The sequence below is a fragment of the Perna viridis genome, chromosome 8 (assembly GCF_037379345.1).
Source record: "Perna viridis isolate PV_CMFRI_1.1 ecotype Kerala chromosome 8, ASM3737934v1, whole genome shotgun sequence".
Taxonomy (NCBI): domain Eukaryota; kingdom Metazoa; phylum Mollusca; class Bivalvia; order Mytilida; family Mytilidae; genus Perna; species Perna viridis.
This window is the reverse complement of record NC_142452.1, coordinates 9,612,443-9,637,981: the sequence shown is the minus strand read 5'-3', so window position 1 is coordinate 9,637,981 and position 25,539 is coordinate 9,612,443. Positions and strand designations below refer to the sequence as shown.

At 33.3% G+C, this 25,539-nt stretch overlaps 1 protein-coding gene across 1 annotated transcript; it reads left to right on the top strand.

The window, feature by feature from the left end:
* Positions 1-7,304: 7,304 nt before the first annotated feature.
* On the top strand, positions 7,305-23,077 carry LOC148609239 (phospholipid phosphatase 1-like). The gene is made up of 5 exons (XM_088540478.1): positions 7,305-7,510; positions 9,818-9,969; positions 16,219-16,538; positions 18,403-18,460; positions 20,946-23,077. Exons 1-5 carry the CDS (start codon positions 7,459-7,461, stop codon positions 21,165-21,167), a joined length of 804 nt encoding a protein of 267 aa, XP_088396604.1. The 5' UTR covers positions 7,305-7,458; the 3' UTR covers positions 21,168-23,077.
* Positions 23,078-25,539: the final 2,462 nt, after the last annotated feature.

The window sequence follows — 25,539 nt, the reverse complement described above, 5'->3', positions numbered from 1 at the left end:
AACACAGTAAAATAGTATAATCATAAAAGAGTAATCAAGGGAACCAAGGTTATAGCGGTAATCAAAAGAATATAATCCAGGGACAAAGACCAGACATGGAAAACAGACACACACAACAAAGAACATAAAGTAACTAAAATCATACATACAAAGTAACAAAAGTAAATGAGCAACTCGGACTCCACTAAAAACTGGGAGCATGGACCAGGTGCACCGGTAGGGTAAGCGTCCTCTGCTTTTCTAGAAACACCCGCCGAGTTGCTCATAAAAAGTCAAGTCTGGGGTAGACAAACGAGGAAAGGTAAACTATGACCCGTTGAATAAATCAGTGTTCATGATGCTGATGGATACATCATAACGATCCACGATTTCATGATGACGACCATAAAACTTCTGTAGTGATGACTTCAATCTTGTAGCAACATAACCCTGTTCCAGAAGCCTATTTGTTAGAGTTATAGCGCGATACAAAAAGTCTGCGTAGTTTCGGCAAGCTCTGGCATAACGTATGAGTTGTGATATGCACACTCCATACGCAGGAGCCGATGAAAGGAAAGTTGACAATTTTGAATGAAAAGTCATCACGTTTGTTGTAAAGTTTGGTCAATAGTTTTCCTTTACCATCGATTTCTAAGTGTCTGTAGTATCCTTTATCTCAAGTTCTTTTGGGTAGATGCGATGTATCAAATCCCCGAAATTAGGATTGTTTAAAGATAATACGTCATCTATATAGCGGAAACTAAGATTGAAGGATCTAGCCAAATGATATTCTTTCTTTCTGATCAAATCAGCTATAAAGTCTGCCTCATAAGAGTGAAAAAATAGGTCAGCAAGTAAAGGAGCACAATTTGTTCCCATTGGAATGCCGACCGTTTGTTGAAAAACACGTCCACCACACTGGACAAATATGTTGTCGATTAAAAATTCCAGCATTTTGTAAACATAAAAGTAAGAACTCATTTATTCAAAGGAAATATATCAACACTCAGATGAGTCAGAAGCATCAGCCTGCATCATAAATATCAGTCCAACAGATATTATCATGTAAGTAGATTTTCATATCGTAATTAGACTACATCCAAACCGATTTGTTAACAATACCTTTAAATTCAATGTGAACGTATCAAATGGTATTATGCAATATTTTGATATGCAAAATTATCAATAGTACTACATGATTCTACTGCTACCACTCTCTCCAAAGAAGAGATTGTGGAAAACCATAAATCTGTGCTATCCTCTTTTGGTCTCTCTACCAAGGACGATGATTGTGATTTACCGTCTATGTACTGGATTCCTAAACTTCACAATAATCCATACAAACAACGTTTCATAGCTGGATCTGCAAAATGTACCACCAAACCTCTTTCAAAACTTTTAACTTCTATACTCACAACTGTCAAAGAGGGTTTACAGTCCTACCACAACACTTGTTACTCCCGTAGTGTTATTAATTCAATGTGGATCCTGAAAAATTCGAAAGATCTTTTGGAGACAATCAGTTCGAAGACTATTATCTGAATATAATAGCATTAAAACCTATGAATTTTCAAAACTGTATACTTCTATTCCCCATACTCAGTTAAAATTCTGACTTAAAAGCATTATACATCATTGTTTTTCCAAAAAAGATGGTACACCTAGATACAAATATATAGTTCTTGGTAGAGATTCCTCATACTTTGTAAGAAATAATTCCAAATCATCTTCCAAATATACAGAGGAAGATGTTTACAAAATGCTGGAATTTTTAATTGACAACATATTTGTCCAGTGTGGTGGACGTGTTTTTCAACAAGCGGTCGGCATTCCAATGGGAACAAATTGTGCTCCTTTACTTGCTGACCTATTCCTTCACTCTTATGAGGCAGACTTTATAGCTGATCTGATCAGAAAGAAAGAATATCGTTTGGCTAGATCCTTTAATTTCAGTTTCCGCTATATAGATGACGGAAACTGTCTTTAAACAATCCTAATTTCGGGGATTTGATACATCGCATCTACCCAAAAGAACTTGAGATAAAGGATACTACAGACACTGAAGTCAGCATCATATCTTGACCTACACTTACAAATCAATGGTAAAGGAAAACTATTGACCAAACTTTACGACAAATGTGATGACTTTTAATTCAGAATTGTCAACTTTCCTTTCATCTGTGGCAACATCCCTTCAGCTCCTGCATATGGAGTGTTAATATCACATCTCATACATTATGCCAGAGCTTGCCGAAACTACGCAGACTTTTTGTATCGCACTAGAACTCTAACAAATAGGCTTCTGGAACATGGTTATGTTGCTACAAGATTGAAGTCATCACTACAGAAGTTTTATGGTCGTTATCATGAACTTGTGGATCGTTATGGTGTACCCATCAGCACCTTGAAAACTGATTTTTTTTCAACAGGTCATAGTTTTCCTTCCCTCGTTTGTTTACCCCAGACTTGACTTTTTATGAGCAACTCGGCGGGTGTTTCTAGAAAAGCAGAGGACGCTTACCCTACCGGTGAACCTGGTCCATGCTCCCAGTTTTTAGTGGAGTCCGAGTTGCTCATTTGCTTTTGTTACTTTGTATGTGTGATTTTGGTTGCTTTGTGTTCTTTGTTGTGTATGTCTGTTTTCCATGTCTGGTCTTTGCCCCTGGATTACATTCTTTTGATTACCGCTATAACCTTGGTTCCCTTAATTACTCTTCTACATTTAAAACATTTTACTGAAAATCGAAAATATATATTATCCATATCAATGTAAATAATATAACATTATGATTTTTACATCAACTGTTCAAAGTAGTTCATTAACGACCAATAAGACAGACAATTCTGTCTGACTTGTAAGCCATTAATTGCCATACAAACTAGGGGGGACAATTTGTTAACAAACACAAAATATATTGATCTTTACTGATGTTTTTAAAACGACCAAATTAAGTTATTATACATTTCTATAGAGTTAACAAGCCATAGATATTGCCACAAAAGTGAAATTATACGAAGATATTCAATGTTATTCCTAAATTTCTTTTCCGACAAAATTTGTCGTTGGAACTCTCCGTTACTCCCCATTATAACCTAAATTTCAACTGTTGATTTCGGTAATATGCTTCATTATATAGCTATAAAAAAAAATAATAGTAAAAATATGTATGCACATATAAATTTTCATTTCCAAAATGAGCCTGATATATGCATGGAGTTAAGAGAAATCACACTTTTACCTCGCCATTCTATACCTATTTATCGATCCGCCATCTTGGTATCTTGCGTTGCTCACTCCTGAATAATCCGAATGATTTAAAATATTCCGAAAGTCCACTTCCGAGGAACCTGTAACCGACGTAACGATATGGAGAATATTAAGACAAAACGAAACATCTTACAAACGAAAACGGATTAGAGAGAAATAAGAGATTTGAGATATGTGCTGTCTAGAACACTCCCAAAGAAACAATGGCAATTTCAAAAACCGTTGGGAGTTACCTTAGTACGACCAATCACAATTATTTGTTTCGGGATCCTGTAATTTCCTTAACTTTTATTTCAAAGTAGTTTGAGTTTCCTATCATTTGACCCCGTCAAAAGCATGATAGTTTAAATAAATAGGCGAAACATGAAATACTAATTAAGGTTATACACCCAATATATTAGTCTCGGAGCTGCAAATTATAGCGGAGTAGAGATCCCATTCTTTCGCCAAAATGGCCTTGAAATAGTTCACGTATTAATCATTTTGGCTCATTAGAAGGTTAATATGCAAAGTAAATGTTTTTTAATGCACAAAAGCTTATTTTCAGTATGGTATTTGCAAAAAACACTAATAAGTGGTGAAATGGATGAAAATCTGAAATACAGACCTGAAATTTCGCATTTTAGATGTCACCTTAAAACTGAGAATTAAGCGCCTAAAATGTTACTTGGGCTCATTCAAAAGTTAAGACATAATATTAATGTACTGTGTCATTGAAAATATTGGTTGAACTGCGATATTTCGACAACGGGCCCCGTTATTAGCAAAGTGGAGAGCAATCATCTTAGACAGACCGAAGTACATAGTGACAAATCCGAATTAGACAGATTTTTATTGTTCGTTTTTTGTTATTTCTTTTTCCACCACTGTTCGAGGTTAGGGGAGGGTTGAGCACTCACAAAACATGTCTAACCCCGCCACATACTTCTTGTGCCTGTCCTAAGTCAGGAACTGTACTAGTCCAGTGGTTGTGGTTGCTTTTTATGTGCCTTGTTATTCGTTTACGTTTTTGGTATAGATAATTAGGTCGATTTTCGTCTTTTATGAATATAGTTTCACAATCATGATTATTTTAGGACCTTTCTTTATGGTATGGATTTTACCCACCATTGGAGACAGTGTGGTGACCAGTAGAAGTTCAGGTGTTCGTTACTTGGCATTTGGTGGATGACTATTGTAGTACATATCATTTGCAATCATACATCACCTGTATTTTTTTTATATAAAACCTACAGTTCGCTTGGAAAGAAAATTGTCTACCTCTCTTGGAGTCAGTGCTTGTGTATATAACCATATAATTAAGGACAGTGAGAAAGTTTTGGATTCAAGAAAGGATGGATATATATTGGAACACCGACGCATGTGTGCATGTGCATATTTTAGACAAACCTGGTCATGAGCACTTGCAAACTATGATAAACTATTAAAACAGAGGAATATAGAATCAGTATAGAGAAAGAACAAAACTTATGGTTTGGAATGTGTCACTAATGTGTGAGAGATGGGGTGAGTATTAGATAGTTTCATATTGGCATAGACTCAATCATAGAAACAAGTGATACATGTACATATTTTAGTGTAGGTAAACTCACGTGGAGCCGAGACAATAAGAACTATCGTAGGCAATCACTTGAAAGCTGTATGGGCTCATGCAGGACTACTGGGTTGAATGAACTTATTTCAGAGGTTTCTTGTAAACTATGGTCGACATATGAGTGACACCACACCAACTACAAAAACCTCAAATATTGGAGCATATTTGCTAATAGCACAAATCCAAGTGGTAGCAATTCTGAATAAGAAAAAAATCTTATCAACCTTTGGGACAATAACACAAATTTTTGTTGCAGTATATAAAGACAAGTACACTGACTTGACGAAAGCTAAAACTAACATTAAACTGAAAGTGAACTCCATTTTATAACATTTTCTTTTATTCATACTTTATATTTTATAATTATTCATCAAACTTTTTCACAAAAAAGTATGTCACAATATTTATATTGTCTCTACAACAACCTTATCTGCAACTGTTGGAAATCCAACAATGAATATTAATATATATATATTTGCTGTCCCATGGAATGCTTTGAATACATAAAGTAAAATTTTGCACTGGCAGCGATACTGTATTGGTAACCAATTAAGAGTTATAAGTGAGGTATGATCATGCTTCTTAGTTCTTGTAACAAGTCTTGCTGCCGTGATGCTAATTCGACTCGTACCAGTGAACATGCTAGGCACAGCCTCGCATTATCCTACGGTTCTAAGCCTCATCCGTTTATTACGTTAAAGTCTCGTACCAGTGAACATGCTAGGCACAGCCTCGCATTATCCTACGGTTCTAAGCCTCATCCGTTTATTACTTTAAAGTCTCGTACCAGTGAACATGCTAGGCACAGCCTCGCATTATCCTACGGTTCTAAGCCTCATCCGTTTATTACTTTAAAGTTAAGTCAGTATAGTGTTGTCTATATACCCTGAACCATTTATTTCTGCTGCGTTTGACTCTCAGAGTAGTGTTAAATAGACTATCATCACATTTCCTAGAGCATCGTCCCTTGGTATACCTTGCATATACCACAAGCTAAAACTAACATTAAACTGAAAGTAAACTCCATTCTATAACATTTTCTTTTATTCATACTTTATATTTTATAATTATTCATCAAACTTTTTCACAAAAAAGTATGTCACAATATTTATATTGTCTCTACAACAACCTTATCTGCAACTGTTGGAAATCCAACAATGAATATATATACATATATATTTGCTGTCCCATGGAATGCTTTGAATACATAAAGTAAAATTTTGCACTGGCAGCGATACTGTATTGGTAACCAATTAAGAGTTATAAGTGAGGTATGATCATGCTTCTTAGTTCTTGTAACAAGTCTTTCTGCCGTATTTTGAACGCTGGAGTTTCGCTATTAAACTTAGATTGGTCAACAATGGTTTTAATGTTAGGAAATTGAATTTGGATGTTATTAAGTATATCATCTTTATAGTGCTCCAGAGATTCACATTTGAGGAGAAAGTGAATTTCATACTCCACTTCTTTATTATACAAAGTTTGCAAATTTTATTCTCTACATTAACAGCTTGATATCTACCAACTTCTATATCTAGGTTATGAACACTAATTCTGACTTTTGTGATTAGATTTCTTTTATTTTGGGTGTTCCATAGGACAGACATGTTGCAATGGACGCACTAAAGTTATTTTTTAAAGAGTTTATATGTTCTTAGTTCATGTCCTATGTCTATATATTATCAAAAAATATCCCCTTTTCAGAGTTCGTTATTTTATGTTTTAACTTTTTAAGTATTTAAAGGACAAAATTAACTTTTTTGGCGCCTTGTATTTTGTTTGTACAAGTAGATTTCAGTTTAACATATTCCATTTCGTGTATATAAAAAGGGACAAAGTAATTCTTACATAATACCTATTTGTGTCAATTAGAGTTATTGTGAAATTTTAGAGCTGTTAATCTTGTTTTCCTATCCATGTTTGTTAATATTTGAACATATATGTAATTCACATTATTTTATAATCCTTTAAGTTGGCACGGTTACATATCTGTCAAAACATAGTTTTGTTTACAAACTGTAATAAGGGGCAGTTACTTTGTATGTATGATTTTAGTTACTTTATGTTCTATTTTGTGTATGTCTGTTTTCCATGTCTGGTCTTTGTCCCTGGATTACATTCTTTTGATTACCGCTATAACCTTGGTTCCCTTAATTACTCTTTAAAGTGTACTAGTAATCAAAAGAGAAAGTACGTATGACAAATGACAATAGAAATCCCTGGTAAATCAAATGGGTCTATTACAATTAAACTGCTTCAAAGATATTTATAGTAGTCTGTTATAAAAATCCGTGTTCAAATATATAAAAAAAATAAATATGAAAAATATTGTAGTTACTTTCTTTCATTCTTGTTGATTTGATTCCATTGCGGCAAGGATTTTTGAAGTTGCCTACTATGAAAAGGCTTGGTTTCCTTACATGTATGTTTCGTTCCGTTCTTTTTTAGGGTGTGTGGGGTTTTTTTTCGTTTCGCAAACTCACGTTTCCGGTGAACCTGTCAACAGAAATTTCTATTTACAATGTGTATTTAAAAAAAAAAAAACAAAAAAAACAAGAAAAGAAAAGAAAAAAGAAACGTTGAGGCAATTGAATGCGCATGAAAATAACAAGAAACGATGGCGAAGAAAATGACTGCTACTATAGTGAATTCAGCTATAGTTATGACAGGTAAAAATGGAAAATTGTCTGCAAGCGAAACATTTATTTTCAACACCCCGTCACACTGTCAAGTGAGAGAAATGAACGTGAACAGCTTAATCGTGAATAGAGGACATCTGGGATCGTTAAGCTTTTCAAATCATTTTTGTTACTTTTTCAGGGGCGGGGAAGGCAGGGGGGGGGGACCAGTTGCCCCTTCTGACAGAAAATGGCCCTTCTCAATATTTGCTTCAAAACCACTGCTTTATATATATTTGCAAAAAAAATTGCTGCCCTATAGTTGTATCATGCTGTCATTTTCTGTATAACTCAGTGGTGGATTTAGATGTTTAGAAAAGGAAGGGTGCCATCCAGAGTTCCTAAGATAAGGTGGGGGTGCTGGGACATTATTTTTCCATTTTTTTACTATATTTGTTTAATACAAAGTGGGGTGCCAACCCCCTGCACCCCCTCTGGATCTGCCCCTGTTTCAAATTACATGAAATTATACCTCAAAGTGCCATACTATATAAGGAAGCCTGGAATTGAACTTCAGAGGTTGTGACTTGAATAGTTCAGGATTAGGGAAATTGTCTTTACATATTTCTCAGTTTCTGTATGTGGGAATGCTTAAGTACATGTATTTGTAAGAATTAGGCAAATTGGAATAATTAGAAACATGGAAAATAACGTCTTTTTTCTTGATTCAGATGTCAAAATAGTCAAATTATACTGTCCAAATAGTGTTTTTTTTTTCATACAGTGTACCATGTTTCACCCACTGCCAGATTCTTACAGAGACTGACACTTAATAGATATTTGGTATATTGCTTTTGCATGATAACTTGTACCATGTCTCCCCTTTTCAGGTTCCTAATCCTCATCAACTTGCTCTTTACCAAATGCCTCAAGGTCTCCCTAACATTTTAGGTTGAGTGGGAGTATTCTTAGCACAACCTAGCGGTCAATTGGTTGTTTAATTTTTAATTATGGAAAGTGACAATCCCATTATATAAATTTTTTGATGATGACAATCTTTCTAGCTGTGACAGCCTAAGCAGTTTCTTGTCTGATATTTAATACAAGTGTTCTCTCACATCTATGTTCAGGTTTGTAGAGTAATAAAAAAAAAACTTCATTAGAAATCCAGTAACTGAAAAGGATCTGAGCCATTTTCACCTGAATTCTGACCACAAGTAGGGCCGATTTCAAAAATTGTTCAAATGTCCAAACTTTTATTACAATCTGTAGAAAAAAAAAATTATTTGTTCCCAAAGGTGCAAATTTGTGAAAAATCAAATGGAAGAAAAGTACAAAAGTTAGCTACAAAAGTTGTGGAAAATGCATTTTGACATTTTTGCTCCAAATCCAACACTTAGAGTCGGGAATTTCCAAAGTAGGATCTTTACAACAGTATAATGTACTTGTTTCGCGTTTTGTGATTTTAGACAAATATACATGCAGCATTAATAAGTGCAAGATGGTTGGTACCTGTATGTGCTTAATGTGAAAATGTCACTTTTTGATGAAGAAAAATAAAACACTAAAACACAATACCTTCATTGGCTTATTACAAATAATTGATCATATAGTGTTCATAGACCAGCTGACTTTACAGTTGTATTATTCAGTAATTCATTGGTAGTATGAAGGGTTTTAGTTTGAGTTGGATCCAGACAACTTTTTTTGCATATTTTTGGTTACAATGTTTTTATCATTATGATGTTTTTCAGTTTCAATAATCATTTCATCTCATTTTGTCACAGGACAGTTTGTATTGTTATTATCACCTATTATACCGGATCAGCCAAGTATGTAATCCATTTTGGATGTATTAAAATGCCTATACTTTTAGCATTAACATGTGTGTATTAATACCAGTTAAGCTGGCCTGTGTCCAATACCTGAATTTGCTTTAATGCTGATTGACAAACTGGAGTATTTCCATAAAACTAGTAACATGATTCCATGCCCTTGATTTGCTCTGTCTGATGATGACCTTTTTGAATGAAAATGCAATGTAATGAACTGAACCCTCTTACCTTGTTTAATCACTTTATCCCCAAAAAATGTTAATGGCTATTTCAAAAGTTGTGATTGGAAACACTATACTGGGTTTGATCTTTTGATTGAACATAGATGAAGCCCCAGTAAAGTTTCAGGTACTACGTGTACATTTACACAATTTAAGAATCACCTCTGTATATGTTTATCTGTCAACACATTTTTAAGCTTAGCTCCTATGTTTTTGTGAGTTTACTTTGTATGCTTCTAGTATGGTTCTGTAATACCTTGAAAAATTAATGCTTCAGCTGTAACTTTGCTCCTTTGTTTCAGTGGGTGTAGTTATCATGTTCATCAATAAGTCAGTTTATCCCTTCAAACGAGGATTTTTCTGTGACGATGAGAGTATTCAACATCCCAGCCGTAAAGATTCAATATCCACTCCATTAATGTATGGAATGGGATTTTTTCTCAACATTGCATCAGTAAGTATTATTTTTCCTCACATACATGTATGCAAATACAGATACTCAGTAAGACCTGTCTTTTAGCAATTAATTTTCAGCCACATTAAAGACAAGATTACAAATTACTAACATTTGTAGGTAGTACTGTACGGTTAGGTCAGTTCTGAAGATTTTGTCTCATTTTATTGAAATATAACAACTGTTTTAAGGCAGTCCACACAGAAATTCCAAGTGTTTTTTTGATAAAAAAACACACATTTTTCTAATCCTTGGTATGTGAAATTTAAAGTTATTTATAGGTAAGTAGTGATTGTTGTAACATTTGTAAAATCCAGTAGCCATGGTAACATACTGTAAAATGCATTACTGAGTTTTAGTACAAAGCAGAGATGACTTTCCATAACTAACAGCCAAATACTATGTTTTATAAAATATCTGGCACTTAGAAACTAGCGTAGGAAAAAGGGTAAAAATAATGATACCCATTTCAATTCATTTTCTCACATTTTTAGCATAGCCATAGGTACATGTAAATAGAACATTCAATTGCTGAAATGATCCTTATGATAAGGCCTACCAAAGTCTGCAGAATTAATAGTTGTCAGACAACTCCTTGTTAGAGTTATAACCCTTGAAAGGTGTAAAATGACATTTTTAGCAGTTTTTAGCCAATATCTTGAAAACTATAATTGATAGACAGAAATTTTCAATTGATGAAATGATCATTATGATAAGCCCTCCCATATCTTCTTGGGTCAAAATATTTGATAACTCCTTGTTAGTTTAAACATATTTTATTTATTAATATCAAACATATGTACAAAATAGATCAATCAAGGTTTGACAAACAGGATTTGGAAACAAGCTTGTGAAGAGTCATTGCCCTTGAAAGGCAAAATTTACACCAGGTGAGCGATTCAGGCTCCTGGTAGCCTATTGTTAGTTCCTAAAGTTGGTGTGAAATAAGGTATTTTGAAAATCAGCTTGCTGATGTTAAGGAGAGAATCTAATACAGGAGGGGAGTTAAACATTCTGGATACCTATCTTCATTTAAATTATACCTGTTTGTCATTACATATATTCAACCTGTCTATGTATAAATTATTAACTACATTTAAACAATACATGTACACCAAAATTTCAACTTTTAATTTTAAGTTTTACAAAATAAGACTAGGTCAACTTGATGTGCAAATTGGTTTGCCTAAATGTAACTGTATAGTGCACCCTTACGTTCATATCTCCATAACTATGGCTTTGAACCTATGTAACAATATTATGACAGATATTAGTCCAATAATTTTTTTTAACATTCAGAAGGCCAGAATGAGGTAAAGTAATGTTTTATTTGGTATTATTTTGATATTGTAACAAATTTGAGAAAATGGAGTTATTTTCGTTGTAGTATGGGGATCTTACCTTTGGTAGAATCCTACAGGTACTGAAAATACCTGGTTTAAAGAGTTCTTTCTTTAGAATTTTGGAATTTTGACTTTGGCATCATTTTGGCTATTAATGTTGTCACAACTACATGATGTGGAGAAAATTTATTTGCATACACTTGTACTGGAGATGACTATGCATACAGTTTGCACAAAGACTAAACAATTCTACTGTAAAGACAAGTTCAGTAAGGTCATTTAAAACTAGGTTTTTCATGTTGTGAGAAAATATTTCAAGCATTTTTTTTTCATACTCAAAAGTCAACAAGAGATATTAATCTCCTAAAATATTTGAAATGGACATTGTGTGTGACTCCAGAGGAAAATGGCTGGTCACACCTGGGTATATGGCATATCAACACTCAGGTATATGGGATTTGTAAAGACATGCTCCTAGCTAATCAAAATGCTCAGGTCAGCATAAATCAGAAGAATGCCAAGTTTGCATGCTGATGGAGTGATATTCATCATTATGCCACACTTGGATCTCATATTTCCTTCACAGTGAAAAAAAAAAATTATGAGGATTAAAGAAAAGAAATAGATTATAGTTTCCTTCTTTCCAAAACAATAGCTGCATAACTCTTTTTTAAAAAGAGTAATCAAGGTTATAGCGGTAATCAAAGGAATGTAATCCAGGGATAAAGACCAGACATGGAAAACATACATACACAACAAAGAACATAAAGTAACTAAAATCATACAAAGTAACAAAAGCAAATGAACAACTCGGACTCCACTAAAAACTGGGAGCATGGACCAGGTGCACTTGTAGGGTAAACGTCCTCTGCTTTTCTAGAAGCACTCGCCGAGTTGCTCATTAAAAGTCAAGTCTTGGGTAGATGAAAGAGGAAAGGATTAAAAGTTACTATTTTAATGATAAACTGTTTATGTACAAAATTGTTCTGAAATGATTGCGGTCTATTGCTACATGTAGGTATTATTTTCAAAGGAATCTTTTAATAAACTTACCAATTTTCATTTCTTTAAGTAAATCTCTTGTTGCCAGTGATTTTGATTGAGTTAGAAGAACTTTTTTTTCAGTATTATAGAATGGTTTGACAATATTAAGGGTAGATTATCTAACTTGAAAAAGTTGACACTTTCCATGTCCAAGTCTAGTAAGTTATTCTTTTAATCAGTTTCCTTGCAGTTGTATTATGATGTTGTCGTCATCGGTGTTGTTTAAATTTGTCCTTGCTGTCTGAAAACTGAAGTTGTAGTGGTCAAAATGTCATTATTTTTTTAGAAATAGTTACTTGCTGCTTTTGGAATCTTTCTATTTAAAACTAAGTTGCTTGCCCCTACCATTCTGCGGAAAGGGTCAAAATGAATAAAATGCTAGTCTGTAGGTGTTAATTTAAAATTGATGTAGAAGGTTTACTTCTCAGTCAATTTTGACAGTTATTATATAAAAATATTTAACAGAGATTATATAGTATTTGGCATTGTAAGTCTGTTGGGGGCTAAAGTGGGGTCTAAAAATAAACTTTTTAATTTTTTGTTTTATTCTTTTTTATCAGATTCCTCTTGAAAATTCCTGCCTGCATATTTCAGTTATCTCTTATGCTTTTTCAAGTTACAAGGGGCCATTGGGGGCCATGCCTCAATAAATTGATTTTTAGCTCACTTGGCGTCCGTCGTCGTCGTTAACAATTATACAAAACTCTTCTCCTCTAACAATACTTGATCAATTGAAACCAAACGTGGTATGAATGCTCCTTGGGGTTTCCTGCATAGAACTGATGTGAGGATTTTTGATTTGTCAAAAAATATGGCCGCTGTTACTAAAAATAGAACATAGGGGTCAGACAGTAGTTTTTCACATATATCTCCTAAATTGTTAGGTTTAGCTAAATTTTGATGCGAGAGAAAGTGTTCCGCATGATGAGATCTATCTGTGGTTAAATTTTGGTTTTAATTTGTTAGGTTATGTTGGAGTTATTGCCTTTTTTCAACGATTTTTGATATTTTTAATTTTATTTCTTTCAAAAATCTTCTCCTCTGACACTACTTGACTAATTGAAATCAAACCTGGTATGAATGTTTCTTGGGGTATCCTGCATAAAATTGGTGTGGGGATTTTTTATCTGTCAAAAAACATGGCAGCCATTACTAAAAATAGAATATAGGGGTCAGACAATAGTTTTTCACATATATCTCCAAAACCGTTAGGTTTAGCCAAATTCTTTCAATAGCTGAAATGATCCATGTTATTAGGACTACAAAAGTCTTCAGGGATAAAATTTGTCAGATGACTCCTTGTAAGAGTTATTGCCCTTGAAAGGGGAAAATGACAAGTTTTCAGTCAATATCTTGAAAACTTATGATAGATTAAAAGAAACTTTCAGTTGTTGAGATGATCTTATGATAAGTCCTACCAAAGACTTCTTGAGTCAAAATTGTTGTACAACTTCTTGTTAAATTTAGTGCCTTTGAAAGGCAAAATTTAACCTGGTGAGCGATTCAGGCTCCTGGGAGCATCTTGTTTTTTATTGGATTTGATGTGAAAATCCTAAAAATTAGTTCAAAAAGGTCTGAATCCCTTGTTACAACAGAAATAAAGAAGCTGAATATAAATTAAACAAATGTGCAAACTAAGGACTACTAGCATTTAACTGACATGCTGACATATTTAAAATCAATTCCAATTATTCCCATTGGAAAGGGATTGAGAACCACGGTACATCATATTACATTTATTAGTTATATGTAGATTTCAAATGGTTTACTGAGAGTTGAATTTTACTAGTTCAATGTAATGTCTAAACTGTATAAAAAGTTATCATAGACATAAGATGTGAAACCAACCATGGTTTCCATGATTTCACAATAATACATTTACTGTGTGCATCATTAAAATAGGCAATTCTCATTCAATAATTGGCTTTACACATGATGTTTCCTAAGTTGATGAAAGACATCATTGAGCTACATATAGACCATGGTTACATTTTTTTTTGGAATACTTTTATTGATTGCTGTGAATTGCCTATTTTCTATGTATATCTAAAAATAAAATAGAAATAAGATAAGGGAAATGTAATTATTAGAATTGGAAATTTAAGTTTTAGCTCACCTTGCCCGAAGCTATTACCATCACTAGGCATCAGTCATCATTGCTAACAATTTTTTTTAAAAGTCTTCTCCTCTTACACTACTGGACCAATAAGAACCAAACTTTACTGGACCAATTAGAACCAAACTTAGTACATGTATAAATGTTCCTTAGGGTATTCAGCTTAGAACTGATAATGGGATGTTTGATCTGTCAGAAAACATGGCAGCTTTAACTAAAAATAGAACATAGAGGTCAGACAGCAGTTTTTTTTTTTCATACAAATATCTCCTAAAAAGTTTGGTTTAGCTGATTCTGACAGGGGGAAATTGTTCAGCATGATGATATCTATCTGTGGTCAAATTTTCATGTTAGTCAGTTGAGCCATGTTCGAGTTATTGCCCTTTATTGTATGAAAATATATAAATATGACTTACAATGAAATTGTCATCCACCAAATTCCAAGCAAAGTTAACCACAAGGTCTTCAATGATGGGCAAAACCCATACCATTAAGCAAGCTGTAAATAAATCGTGTGAAGCTATTCATAAGAGATGAAAATTGACCTACATGTAATCCGTAGAAAAAATGTAAAACCAATAACAATGAACATAAAAAAAAACAATGACAACCTCTGAACAACAGTTTCCTTCCTTGGGACTGGCACATATAGCATGTGGCTGGGTTTAACATATTTATGAGTGCTGAACCCTCCCCCTAACCTACAACAGTGATGGGAAAATACAACAATAAAACAAACTTTAAAAATCTGTCATATTTGGATTTAACTTTTGAGATCAAAACAGAATATTAACACCATAACAAATAGGACAAAAGAAAACAAGTGGTATCTACCTTGAAAGAGTACTCCCTATTTCTGTAAGCTAGTTCAAAATTCAAACACCACTGACAAGCACACCTATAGTAGTTTTCTCAGACAAACAGGTCTAACAGGATTTAGTGAAAACATATTATAAAATGCTAAGAAAAACAATGTCTTTGTGCAAATGCCAAGATAAAAAGTATTGGAAAGTTAATTTATATATAATTCATAAACAAGAGAGTCAATATTAGAACCAATAATAAACATTCAAATATTGAACAATGATATGGTGATGATAAACCTTATGGATATCTTTAGTGAAATATTTTTCCAGGCTCTGTTTAAACCTTCAAGCTTTATTTATTATATTGCCATATGATGTTTAATCCTATTTTTGATTAAGTTACGACAAGTACAACCAAACTTCAGTATCAAATCTTAAAAAGAACTTAGTATAAGTCTTAACTAATTTATGGTAACAAAAACCTTGACTTAACAATTTACTGGTAATACAGAGTCTAAAACATCACTACAAACACGGCCATATCAAACTAGTTGAGAAATATATAGACCATTTGAAGAAGTCATCCCTCTTGTTGTAAATTTAAGTGGGTTTTTTTTTGTTTTTTTTATATGTTATTACTCTAAAAAACCTTCTACTTTGATACTACTGGACAGGATTCAATGAATGTTGATATGATTGTTCCTTAGTTATGAACAGTAGAAATTTTTATCCAAGAAAAAAAGGGCTCATTTACATAAGAAACAATGTGGTTCATTAAGCCAGGTAAGCAATTCAGGTTCTTTTGAGCCTCTAGTTTATGTTTCATGGGTTTGTAAAAGCATTACCTGTTGAAATGGTCTGCAGTCAAGCTTTAGAATGCTAATGGCGATGAAACATCAAAACTGAAACATTCAATTCTTAATAAATCTGCTCTTTTCAGTTTTTAGTAATTGAAGGAATTCATTTATGGCTACACAGAAAAAAGGGGCAAACATCCAGTCATAAGCTAGAAGAAGAAAAAAATAATTCTTCTGAAATCAATACAGTCTATATAAGTGCTGTCTATAATGCTTTATTACCATTTATGTATGGAGCAGCAGTTGTTCAGCTTGTGACAGACATTGCAAAATATTCTGTTGGAAGACTCCGCCCAAATTTTATAGATGTTTGTCAACCAGATTTAAGCATGTTTAATTGTAGCGATGGATACATAACAGCTGATGTTTGTACAGGCATCCCCTCTTTGGTCAGACATGGCAGGTAATTGTTAGCTGTAATGAAATGTTTTCATTTTGTTTTGCAAATGTTTGATGTATGTATGGTGACATTTACTTTAAACAGAAACCACCTTTGTGGTCTAGTTGTCATGTGCCTTCCTACGTGTTGTTGCCTCTGTGAGGTGGTGAATTAAATCTGTTTCAGCATGTCTGACTCTCCTGATGCATGATCTTTTAATTGATCAATGTTCCTGTCCTTAAATGCATGAAATTTTTGCCTAAGATATCACTGTCAATTAATCAATTTGTTATCTGTATGCTTTTTCCAATTATTACATTTACTCTGCTTAATACCTTATAGATAAGCTTTTGAAATAAGATTATGTCACTTTAAGATTTCAGACTCCATTTAAAAAATTCTACTGATGATGTCATGAAGTAGTCAATAGATTTGTCGTCCTTCTCTGCAGCTATTAGAACACATTTATTTTCAATGTCAAATGGCATTCACCACAGCCATGAGAGCAATTAAGTTTAAAGTCAATCTCTATGACTATAAATATACATTTTTTGTCCATCTCCACAGCCATTAGAACAAATTTGCTGTCCATCTCCATGGCCATCTGATTAAAATCAGCTGTTAGGATACGCTACAGTGCCTTACGCTGACCCAACAGCTGATTTAATCAGATTGATCTCCATGGCCAATAGAACACATTTTTTGTCCATCTCCATGGCCATTAGAACAAATTTGTTGTCCATTCACATGGCCATTAGAACAAACCTGTTGTCGTGCCGGTCTGCCATTGAAAGTAATGTAGTGTCCATTCCCATGGCCATTAGTACAAATCTGTCGTCCATCTCCACAGCAATTAGTACAAATATGCTGTCCATCCCTATAGCCATTAGAACAAATTTGTTGTCCATCCCAAGGCCATTAGAACTAATCTGTTGTCAATCCCCATGGCCAATTAGCACAAATTTGTTGTCCATCTCCAAGGCCATTATAACAAATTTGTTGTTCATCCCAATGGCCATTAAAAACAAATTTGTTGTCCATCCTGTCTGCCATTAGGACAAATTTGTTGTGCATCTCCACAGCCATTAGAACAAATTCGTTGTCCATAGCCATTGTAACAAACTTGTTGTTAATACCTACAGCTATTAGAACAAACTTGTTGTACAGCTCCATGTCCATTAGAACTAATTTTAATGTCCATCTGAAGGGCCATTAGAATGGATTTGTTGTGTATCTCCACAGCCATTAGAACAAATTTGTTGTCCACCTCCATGGTCATTAGAACAAATTTGTTGTCCATCTCCATGGCCATTAGAACAAATTTGTTGTCCATCCCCATGGCCATTAGAACAATTTGTTGTCCATCCCATGGCCATTAGAACAATTTGTTGTCCATCCCATGGCCATTAGAACTAATCTGTTGTCCATCTCCAAGGCCATTAGAACAAATTTTGTTGTCCATCTCCAAGGCCATTAGAACAAATTTTGTTGTCCATCTCCTTGGCCTTTGGGATGGTGACTTGAATGGTGTTATGAAGGAAGGACATGAAAAGAGATGTATCAGGTTGCACCTTGCAAAGCATTTTATTTCTTTATCTTATTTATGATTTACAGTTAAAGATGCTAAGGTTGTAAGGTAGTCATCCTCTGATCTTCTAGGACCACCTGTCAGTCCAAGTTCTGGTACAAAAAAAATATAAATGGAACAAATCTACCTTCTTGGTGCATTTCTACTTTCATGTGATATTTATATTTATTTCATTTTTGTCTTCAATACAATTTTTTGACTTATAAGAATCAGCAAAAATGCTTTATGCTGATAAAAAATATTCTGGTTTTATCTGACTGCACAGAGTAAAATATTATTTAAATTTCATTTTATTTTTAGGACTTCATTCCCATCAGGTCATACATCGTTCTCTGTGTACTCAATGCTGTTTTTAGTGGTAAGTGTCAAAAGTATACTGCAGTTCTGGAGATGCACCCCCCAATCAGAGTGAATTGTCATTTTCCATTACTAAAAGCTTTGTACACAGAAAAGTGAAATTCTCTTATTGTTGGTCAGAAAATTACAAGTCTATTGGATCAATTCGTTTATCCTCTAGTGTTGAACATCTATCAAATCAACAGCTGTTGGATCTATATTTTGTTTAAGAGTAATCAAGGGAACAAAAGTTATAGGGCAAAGACCAGACATTGAAAACAGACATACACAACAAAGAACATGAAGCAACTAAAATCATACATACAAGTAACAAAAGCGAATGAGCAACTCGGACTCCGCTATAAACTGGGAGTATGGACCAAGTGCACTGGTAGGGTAAGCGTCCTCTGCTTTTCTAGAAACACCCGCTGAGTTGCTCATAAAAAGTCAAGTCCAGGGTAGACAAAAGAAGAAAGGAAAACTATGACACATTGAACAAATCAGTTTTCGTGGTGCAGATTGATACACGTAACTTTAAAAAATACTTTTAGGTTCTATACTACAAAAGAAAGGTTCTGATTGATTTAAAGTGTTATGTTCCTTTACTTTTAGGAATTAAGGGCCAAAAAGGGATTACAAATAAGCATTTTCTTCAACTTTGTTTAAATTGTTTATTTCTTACATGTATATCTAATTCCAAATTTTAAAGTTCTTTGACCACTTTTATTAGCTCACCTGGCCGAAGGCCATGTTTGCTATTGCCATTACTTGGTGCCCATCATCATCCTCCGATGTCATTATTAATTTATTCAAAAAAACTTCTCCTCTGACACTACTTGCATAGAACTGATGTGGGTATTTTTAATCTGACAAATAAAATACATAATAGTCAATAGGTTTAGCCAAATTTGGACACAAGTAAAAGTGTTCAGTATGATGAATTCGATCTGTAGTTGAATTTTCTCTTTAATCTGTTAAGCCTTTTTGGGGTTATTGCCCTTTTTTGATGTGTTTCTTTTTTTTTGCTCTTTTAATGTTTTTTCTTTTAAAAATCTTCTCCTCTGACATAACTTGATCAATTGGAACCAAATTTGGTATGAATGTATCTTAGGTTGTCTTGCATAGAACTGTTATGGTGATTTTTGATCTGTCAAAAAACATGGCCGCTGTTACTAAAAATGGAACATAGGGGTCAGACAGAAGTTTTTTGCATATAAGGTTTAGCCAAATTGTGACATGAGTAAAAGTGTTCAGTTTGATGAGATCTATATGTAGTCAAATTTTCTTTTTTATATGTTAAGCAATGTTAGAGTTATTGACCTTTCTTACGTTTTTTGTTCTTTTTAATGTTTTTCTTTCAAAAATCTTCTCCTCTGAACTACCTGACCAATTTGTATTAGTCTTAGTATGAAATTAGGGTGTCCTTAGGGTGTTCTGCAAAAATCTGATGTGGGGATTTTTGATCTGTCGAAAAAACATGGCCGCTGTTACTAAAAATAGAACAATGGGGTCAGTCTGAAGTATTTCTCATACATCTCCAAAACCATTAGTTTTAGCCAAATTTTTTCAATTGCTGATATGATCATTATTATAAGGCCTGCAAAAGTCTGCAAGGTGTCAAAGTTGTTGGATGACTCCTTGTTAGAGTTGAAAGGTAAAAAGTGACATTTTTTTTTTTACAGTTTTCAGCCTATATCTTTAAAACCTTGATTGATAGAGACTTTCAATTTATAAAATGATCCTTATAATAAGGCCTGCAATAATCTGTATTGGATCAAAGTTGTTGGACAACTCATTGTTAAAGTTATTGCCCTTGAAAGGAGAAAAATGATGTTTGTTAAAAGCAGTTTTCAGCCAATATCTTGAAAACTATGATATAAAGAAACTTTCACTTGATGAACGATCCTTATGATAAGTCCTACCAAAGTCTTTTTGAATCAAAATTGTCGTACAACTCCTTGTGAGAGTAATTGCCCTTGGACGGCAAACATTTAACAAGGTGAGCAATTCAGGTTCTCACCTGTTGTGTCAAACATTTACTCAAATTTCGAATTCAGAACTGTATTAAACTTGAATGTTTTGTCCACATATGTCCCAACTTTTTAGAGTTCGACCTCTCTGGTCATATCAAGCAAAGCCTTGCAATGTATTTTATTATGTGTGCAGTGACTAAGAGTAAATCTGATTGAAACAGCATCCTAGTAGTAGGAACCCCAATTAAATGCACTTACATCACCTACAAGTTTATATTCAAAATAGATAGGCTTCAAATATTTGTTTTTAAACAAGGAATTAAAAATGCATTGTTTAAAATAACTGATGTTTGAATCTTTTCTGTTTCTTAGAGATAAATACAGATAATATTTACTGATGTAATCCAATAATATCTACTTCACTGAAGTTCTGAAGTTAATGCTTTATATTTATGTAAAAGAACTTTCATAATTGTTTAATGTATTTAATACATTGTATTATATATTAGGTTATTTGGTTTTTATTTTTTTCAGTTTTACTTTCAAGCTCGTCTAAAGTTCACTGATTTTCTGCTGTTACGTCCTTTTCTACAACTGATAGTATTCTGTTGGGCATACTACACAGGACTGTCTCGTATTCATGACTACAAACATCACTGGAGTGATGTGCTTGGGGGTGCAATTATTGGTTTTATTGTTACACTATTAACAGTAGGGTTGTCATGTAGACCAGGTAAAAGTTTAAAAAGTCTTTGATGGTGAAAATTAACTATTTTATTTCATATGATAAGTCTTGCTGATTCATTTTAGGGGCATTTCATTTTAAGATGTTTAATTATATTGTCAAATGTAGGTGAAAATTTCACTAGTAAAAAGTCTTAGAAGGATCACAAAGAAATTTTAACAGTAAAAAAGGGCCATTAAAATAGATGATTTATTTTGTTTAAACACCAGTTATAAAATATTACTATTCAACACTCTCATGTCTCTCACACCTGAGACTGGTATTGAATTTGGGGATTAAGAAAAATAATTATCCGCATTGCAAATAAGATTTACTACAGAAATATCTTAGAACACTTACAAAACATGTTTATAAACCAAAAATATATAAGATGTCAAAACATCTTGTAATTTGTGTAAACTTTAAAGGACATCTATTTTTATTGGAACTATATGTACAATTGAATTAAAGGTATAAAAATAGCTTGTGAAATTGACTTTTGTGAGATTTGGTATGAAATTAGCTTGTGAAGTTGACTTTTGTGAGATTTGGTATGAAATTAGCTTGTGAAGTTGACTTGAGAAATATAGTATGATATAAATTTCTGAGGTTTGGTATGAACTAGCTTTTAGGTTTGTTTGTTTGTACGTTATATTTTGGTATAACATGAAAAGACCTATTTTGTGAATAAAATGTTGGATATGGAATGACTAAAAATGAAACTTATTTACACAATATTAACATGAGTAAACAATGATGATTTGACAGTTTTTGCTTATTGTTTGTGTTTTTCAAAATCTGTTATAGATTTGCATGAAAGTGTTAAGCACCAACCATTTTCATCCTGAAGGGGGCTATGATTTGATGTTGGATGGCTATAATTTTTTGTGCAATTGTATGATTTTTATATGACCGCAAAAAGCTGGCCGTATTATGCTATTATGTTAAAGTTATAGAGGACCAACTAATGACAGAAATTGACAGTGTATGCCTGCTACTATTTTCACAAGGTACAAATCCTCCAGTCCTAATAGCTCTTGGATTTATTAGATTCCTTATGAAAACCTTTTGTGCAATTTTCCATCTCTTACAATTTTAAAGTTATAAGGGGACAAAAGGGGCCAGGCCCAAAAAAATCTGCTTTATTAATTTTATGAGTGATTTTGAATTTTTTTTGTAATTTGATTCCTAATGAAAATCCCTGATATAACATGAGCTATATGAAGTATGATAGTCAAATTTACTCTAATTTATTGTTTTTGAGTAAATGAGGTACAAGGTGATTCATGAAGCAGAACTTTGTTCTTAAATTGAATTTCAAAATATTGTGCAATATTGTATCAAATGAGTTGTTTCCATAATGAACTGTAAGTCAACATGTTTTAGTGTGTCAAAAACTAACGTTGTGTCCAGACTTGTCCTAAGTGAACAGAATTCAACTGGCTTGGGTCGTATCATGCTGCGCTTTGGAAAGCTTTTGGTAATGGTAACGGTAATAAAATGTTCAGTGCCTTAGAAAAATCCATGAAATACCAGAATAGAATTTTATTAACATAATTCCTTCTGTAAACATTGATATATGTGGCTTGTTATTATATTGTGCTGTTTTCTGGCATTATAGAACACTTCAGATACAGGAAGACACATCAGGCATTAATGCACTAGGCAGTTCTTACATTTATTTAGATTGTCAGTTGTTTTACTAGCTAGCCATGTATGTCATTTTTATTTCTGGTACATGTATTTTTTTCAACAGAAAAGAAGTGAGCATTAAATGTTTATGAAATTTTCTCTAGTCATTTCTCATATATTCTATTCATCAGTAACATATTTTCCCTGTTTTACAGAAATAAAGATGATTAAGTGTTATATATATTTATTTAATTTTGTTATACATTGTTATATATTTGAATTGTTACAATAAAGTTTTACAAAACAAAAACTGTTTTGTGTGATGTGTACAAGAGTTGTCTGTTAAATTCATAGACAACTTAAATTTGGATAAAAACAGCATTCTGGATAGATGTTGCTACTTTGTTTGTGATGCTGATTTGAATTTAATGAAATGGTCATATCCATGGTTGATTTTCCTCTTCAGCTCTACAAAAGTCTATTGTGTTAAAGTTGTTGGACAACTCCTTCTTATGTATATAGCAACTATTCAACAAATCACTCAATTAAAAGTTTGAACTTTTAGCTCTTACTGCTGTCTTCAGACTTTTTATGAGCAACTTGGCGGGTGTTTCTAGGAAAGCAGAGGATGCTTACCCTACCGGTGCACCTGGTCCATGCTCCCAGTTTTTAGTGGAGTCATAGTTGCTCATTTGCTTTTATTACTTTGTATGTATGATTTTAGTTACTTTATGTTCTTCGTTGTGTATGTCTGTTTTCCATGTCTGGTCTTTGTGCCTGAATTGCATTCTTTTGATTACCGCTATATAACCTTGGTTCCCTTGATTACTCTTTCAGATGCTCATACCTGATGAGGAAATTCGATAAAATGCAAACGCATGTATACTGTAAGCAATCACGAAACATGTTTTCAGATATCTTGTTGATTGAACAGTGAGAGGATTTGCATAAGATTTTCAGTAACCATTGTATGTCCCATTCAGGGCTTTAAAATACTGATCAAAACTTTAAATCTAGTTTACAGTAACGGGTCAGGTTTTCAGTAACAATTATCCATAAAGGTTAATATTAACTGTTTCCCGAACAGGTATCCCACATCCGCCGGATAACTGAACGCATAACATCAAAATAATGCACAAGGAGTTTTTTTTTTTTTTTACCTCTCACAAAGGTCCATCATGGGACCGAAACTGTTCATGTTTAAACAACTATTAGATGTAAGCAACCGAAGTGGTTCTTCAGTCGGCTTACCATATTTTTGTACTTGCAATTCCTTCTTACAGTTTTGCCCTTGAAAAGAATAATAAAATGATATTATGTTTTAGTTTTCATACCCCGCCACACAAAATGGTGAGGTATATAATTTTACAAATTATACAAATAAATCCATTGCTTTATACGTGTATCTGGTGTTAAAAGAGAACACAATATTTTGTTATAGTCTTCTCGAAATACTAAGATTAGAATAATAATTTTGTATAAATTTAATAAATTTGTTCTACTAAATTTATATTTTATTATTATGCTTAATCAGGGAGTGAATATTAATAATATAAAGTCCCTGGTTTAATCATATCAAAAAGGATCGCGGTCAATACACCAACATTCTTCGGCTGGTAACAAGTAATACGCACAGGAACCTCGAAATGCAGTGCATTTTACATTTGTATATATAAAAATTCCCAACGATGTTAGAACTGTCAGATTTGCCAGGCAAATTTTGGGATGATCCCTCCATGGAATTCGAACTCATACCTCTAGCTGTGACATCTATGGCAACACCACCTAGGTACAGTCCAGCGCCCTAGATTATATACATAGATTTTCCCGCCATCAATGTTTATTCTCAATTAAAAAAGATCGCTTCTTAATTGATATAGCACGAAACACCCACACTGACATAATTGAGCTGAAATCACTTAGTTGATTGCATACATAAGTTGTTATAATTTTTTATTTTTTGTGTTAAATACCCCAATGGCACCAAGTCAGAAAATAGTTTGCCAGACAATCCATGCAGGGAGTGTATACTAGAGTGTAATAAAGTCCCTGGTCTAAGCAGGGACTTGTCACTCATAACAAAGTCTATATAATTTGTAAAAATAACTGCCTCCCCGGTCTTTATACTGGTTAAACTTACGCCTATAAGATTTACATTTGACATATGCATACTGGAGTGGAGGGAGAGAAATTATTCAGGACTTTGGTTATGTTATAAAATTGACAAATTGATAATAACAAAGTTATGATGAAAATATTGAGGAAGGGTGTGTTCTCAAAACACTAAAATATAATATCAAAATTTACCTGTAACAAGAGGCTCCCAGGAATCTGAATCCCTCACCTGGTTAAATTTTGCCTTTCAAGGGCAATAAATTTAACATGGAGTTGTCCGACAATTTTGAATCAAGAAGACAATCGGAGGACTTATCATAAGGATCATTTCAGCAATGGGAAATTTCTTTCTATCTGTCATAGTTCTCATGATATTGGCTGAAAACTGTAAAAATAAAACATCATTTTTCACCTTTCAAGGGCAATAATTCTTATAAGGGGTTGATCCCTGAAAACTTTTGAAGACCTTATAATAAGGATCATTTCAGCAATTGAAAGAATTAGGCTAAACCTATATAGCTAATTGATTTGGAGATATAATATGCAAAAATCTACTGTCTGACCCCTATATTTTGTTTTTAGTAAATGGCAGCCATGTTTTTCGACAGATCAAAAATCTCCACATCAGTTCTATGCAGGATAAACCAAGGAACATTC

Excerpts from the sequence above, each read along its gene's own strand:
- LOC148609239 (XM_088540478.1), top strand. The coding sequence starts at position 7,459 with ATGGCGAAGAAAATGACTGCTACTATAGTGAATTCAGCTATAGTTATG. Across the intron at positions 7,511-9,817 it reads TTCAGCTATAGTTATGACAG|TGGGTGTAGTTATCATGTTC; the intron begins GTAAAAATGGAA and ends CCTTTGTTTCAG. Across the intron at positions 18,461-20,945 it reads ACTCAATGCTGTTTTTAGTG|TTTTACTTTCAAGCTCGTCT; the intron begins GTAAGTGTCAAA and ends TATTTTTTTCAG.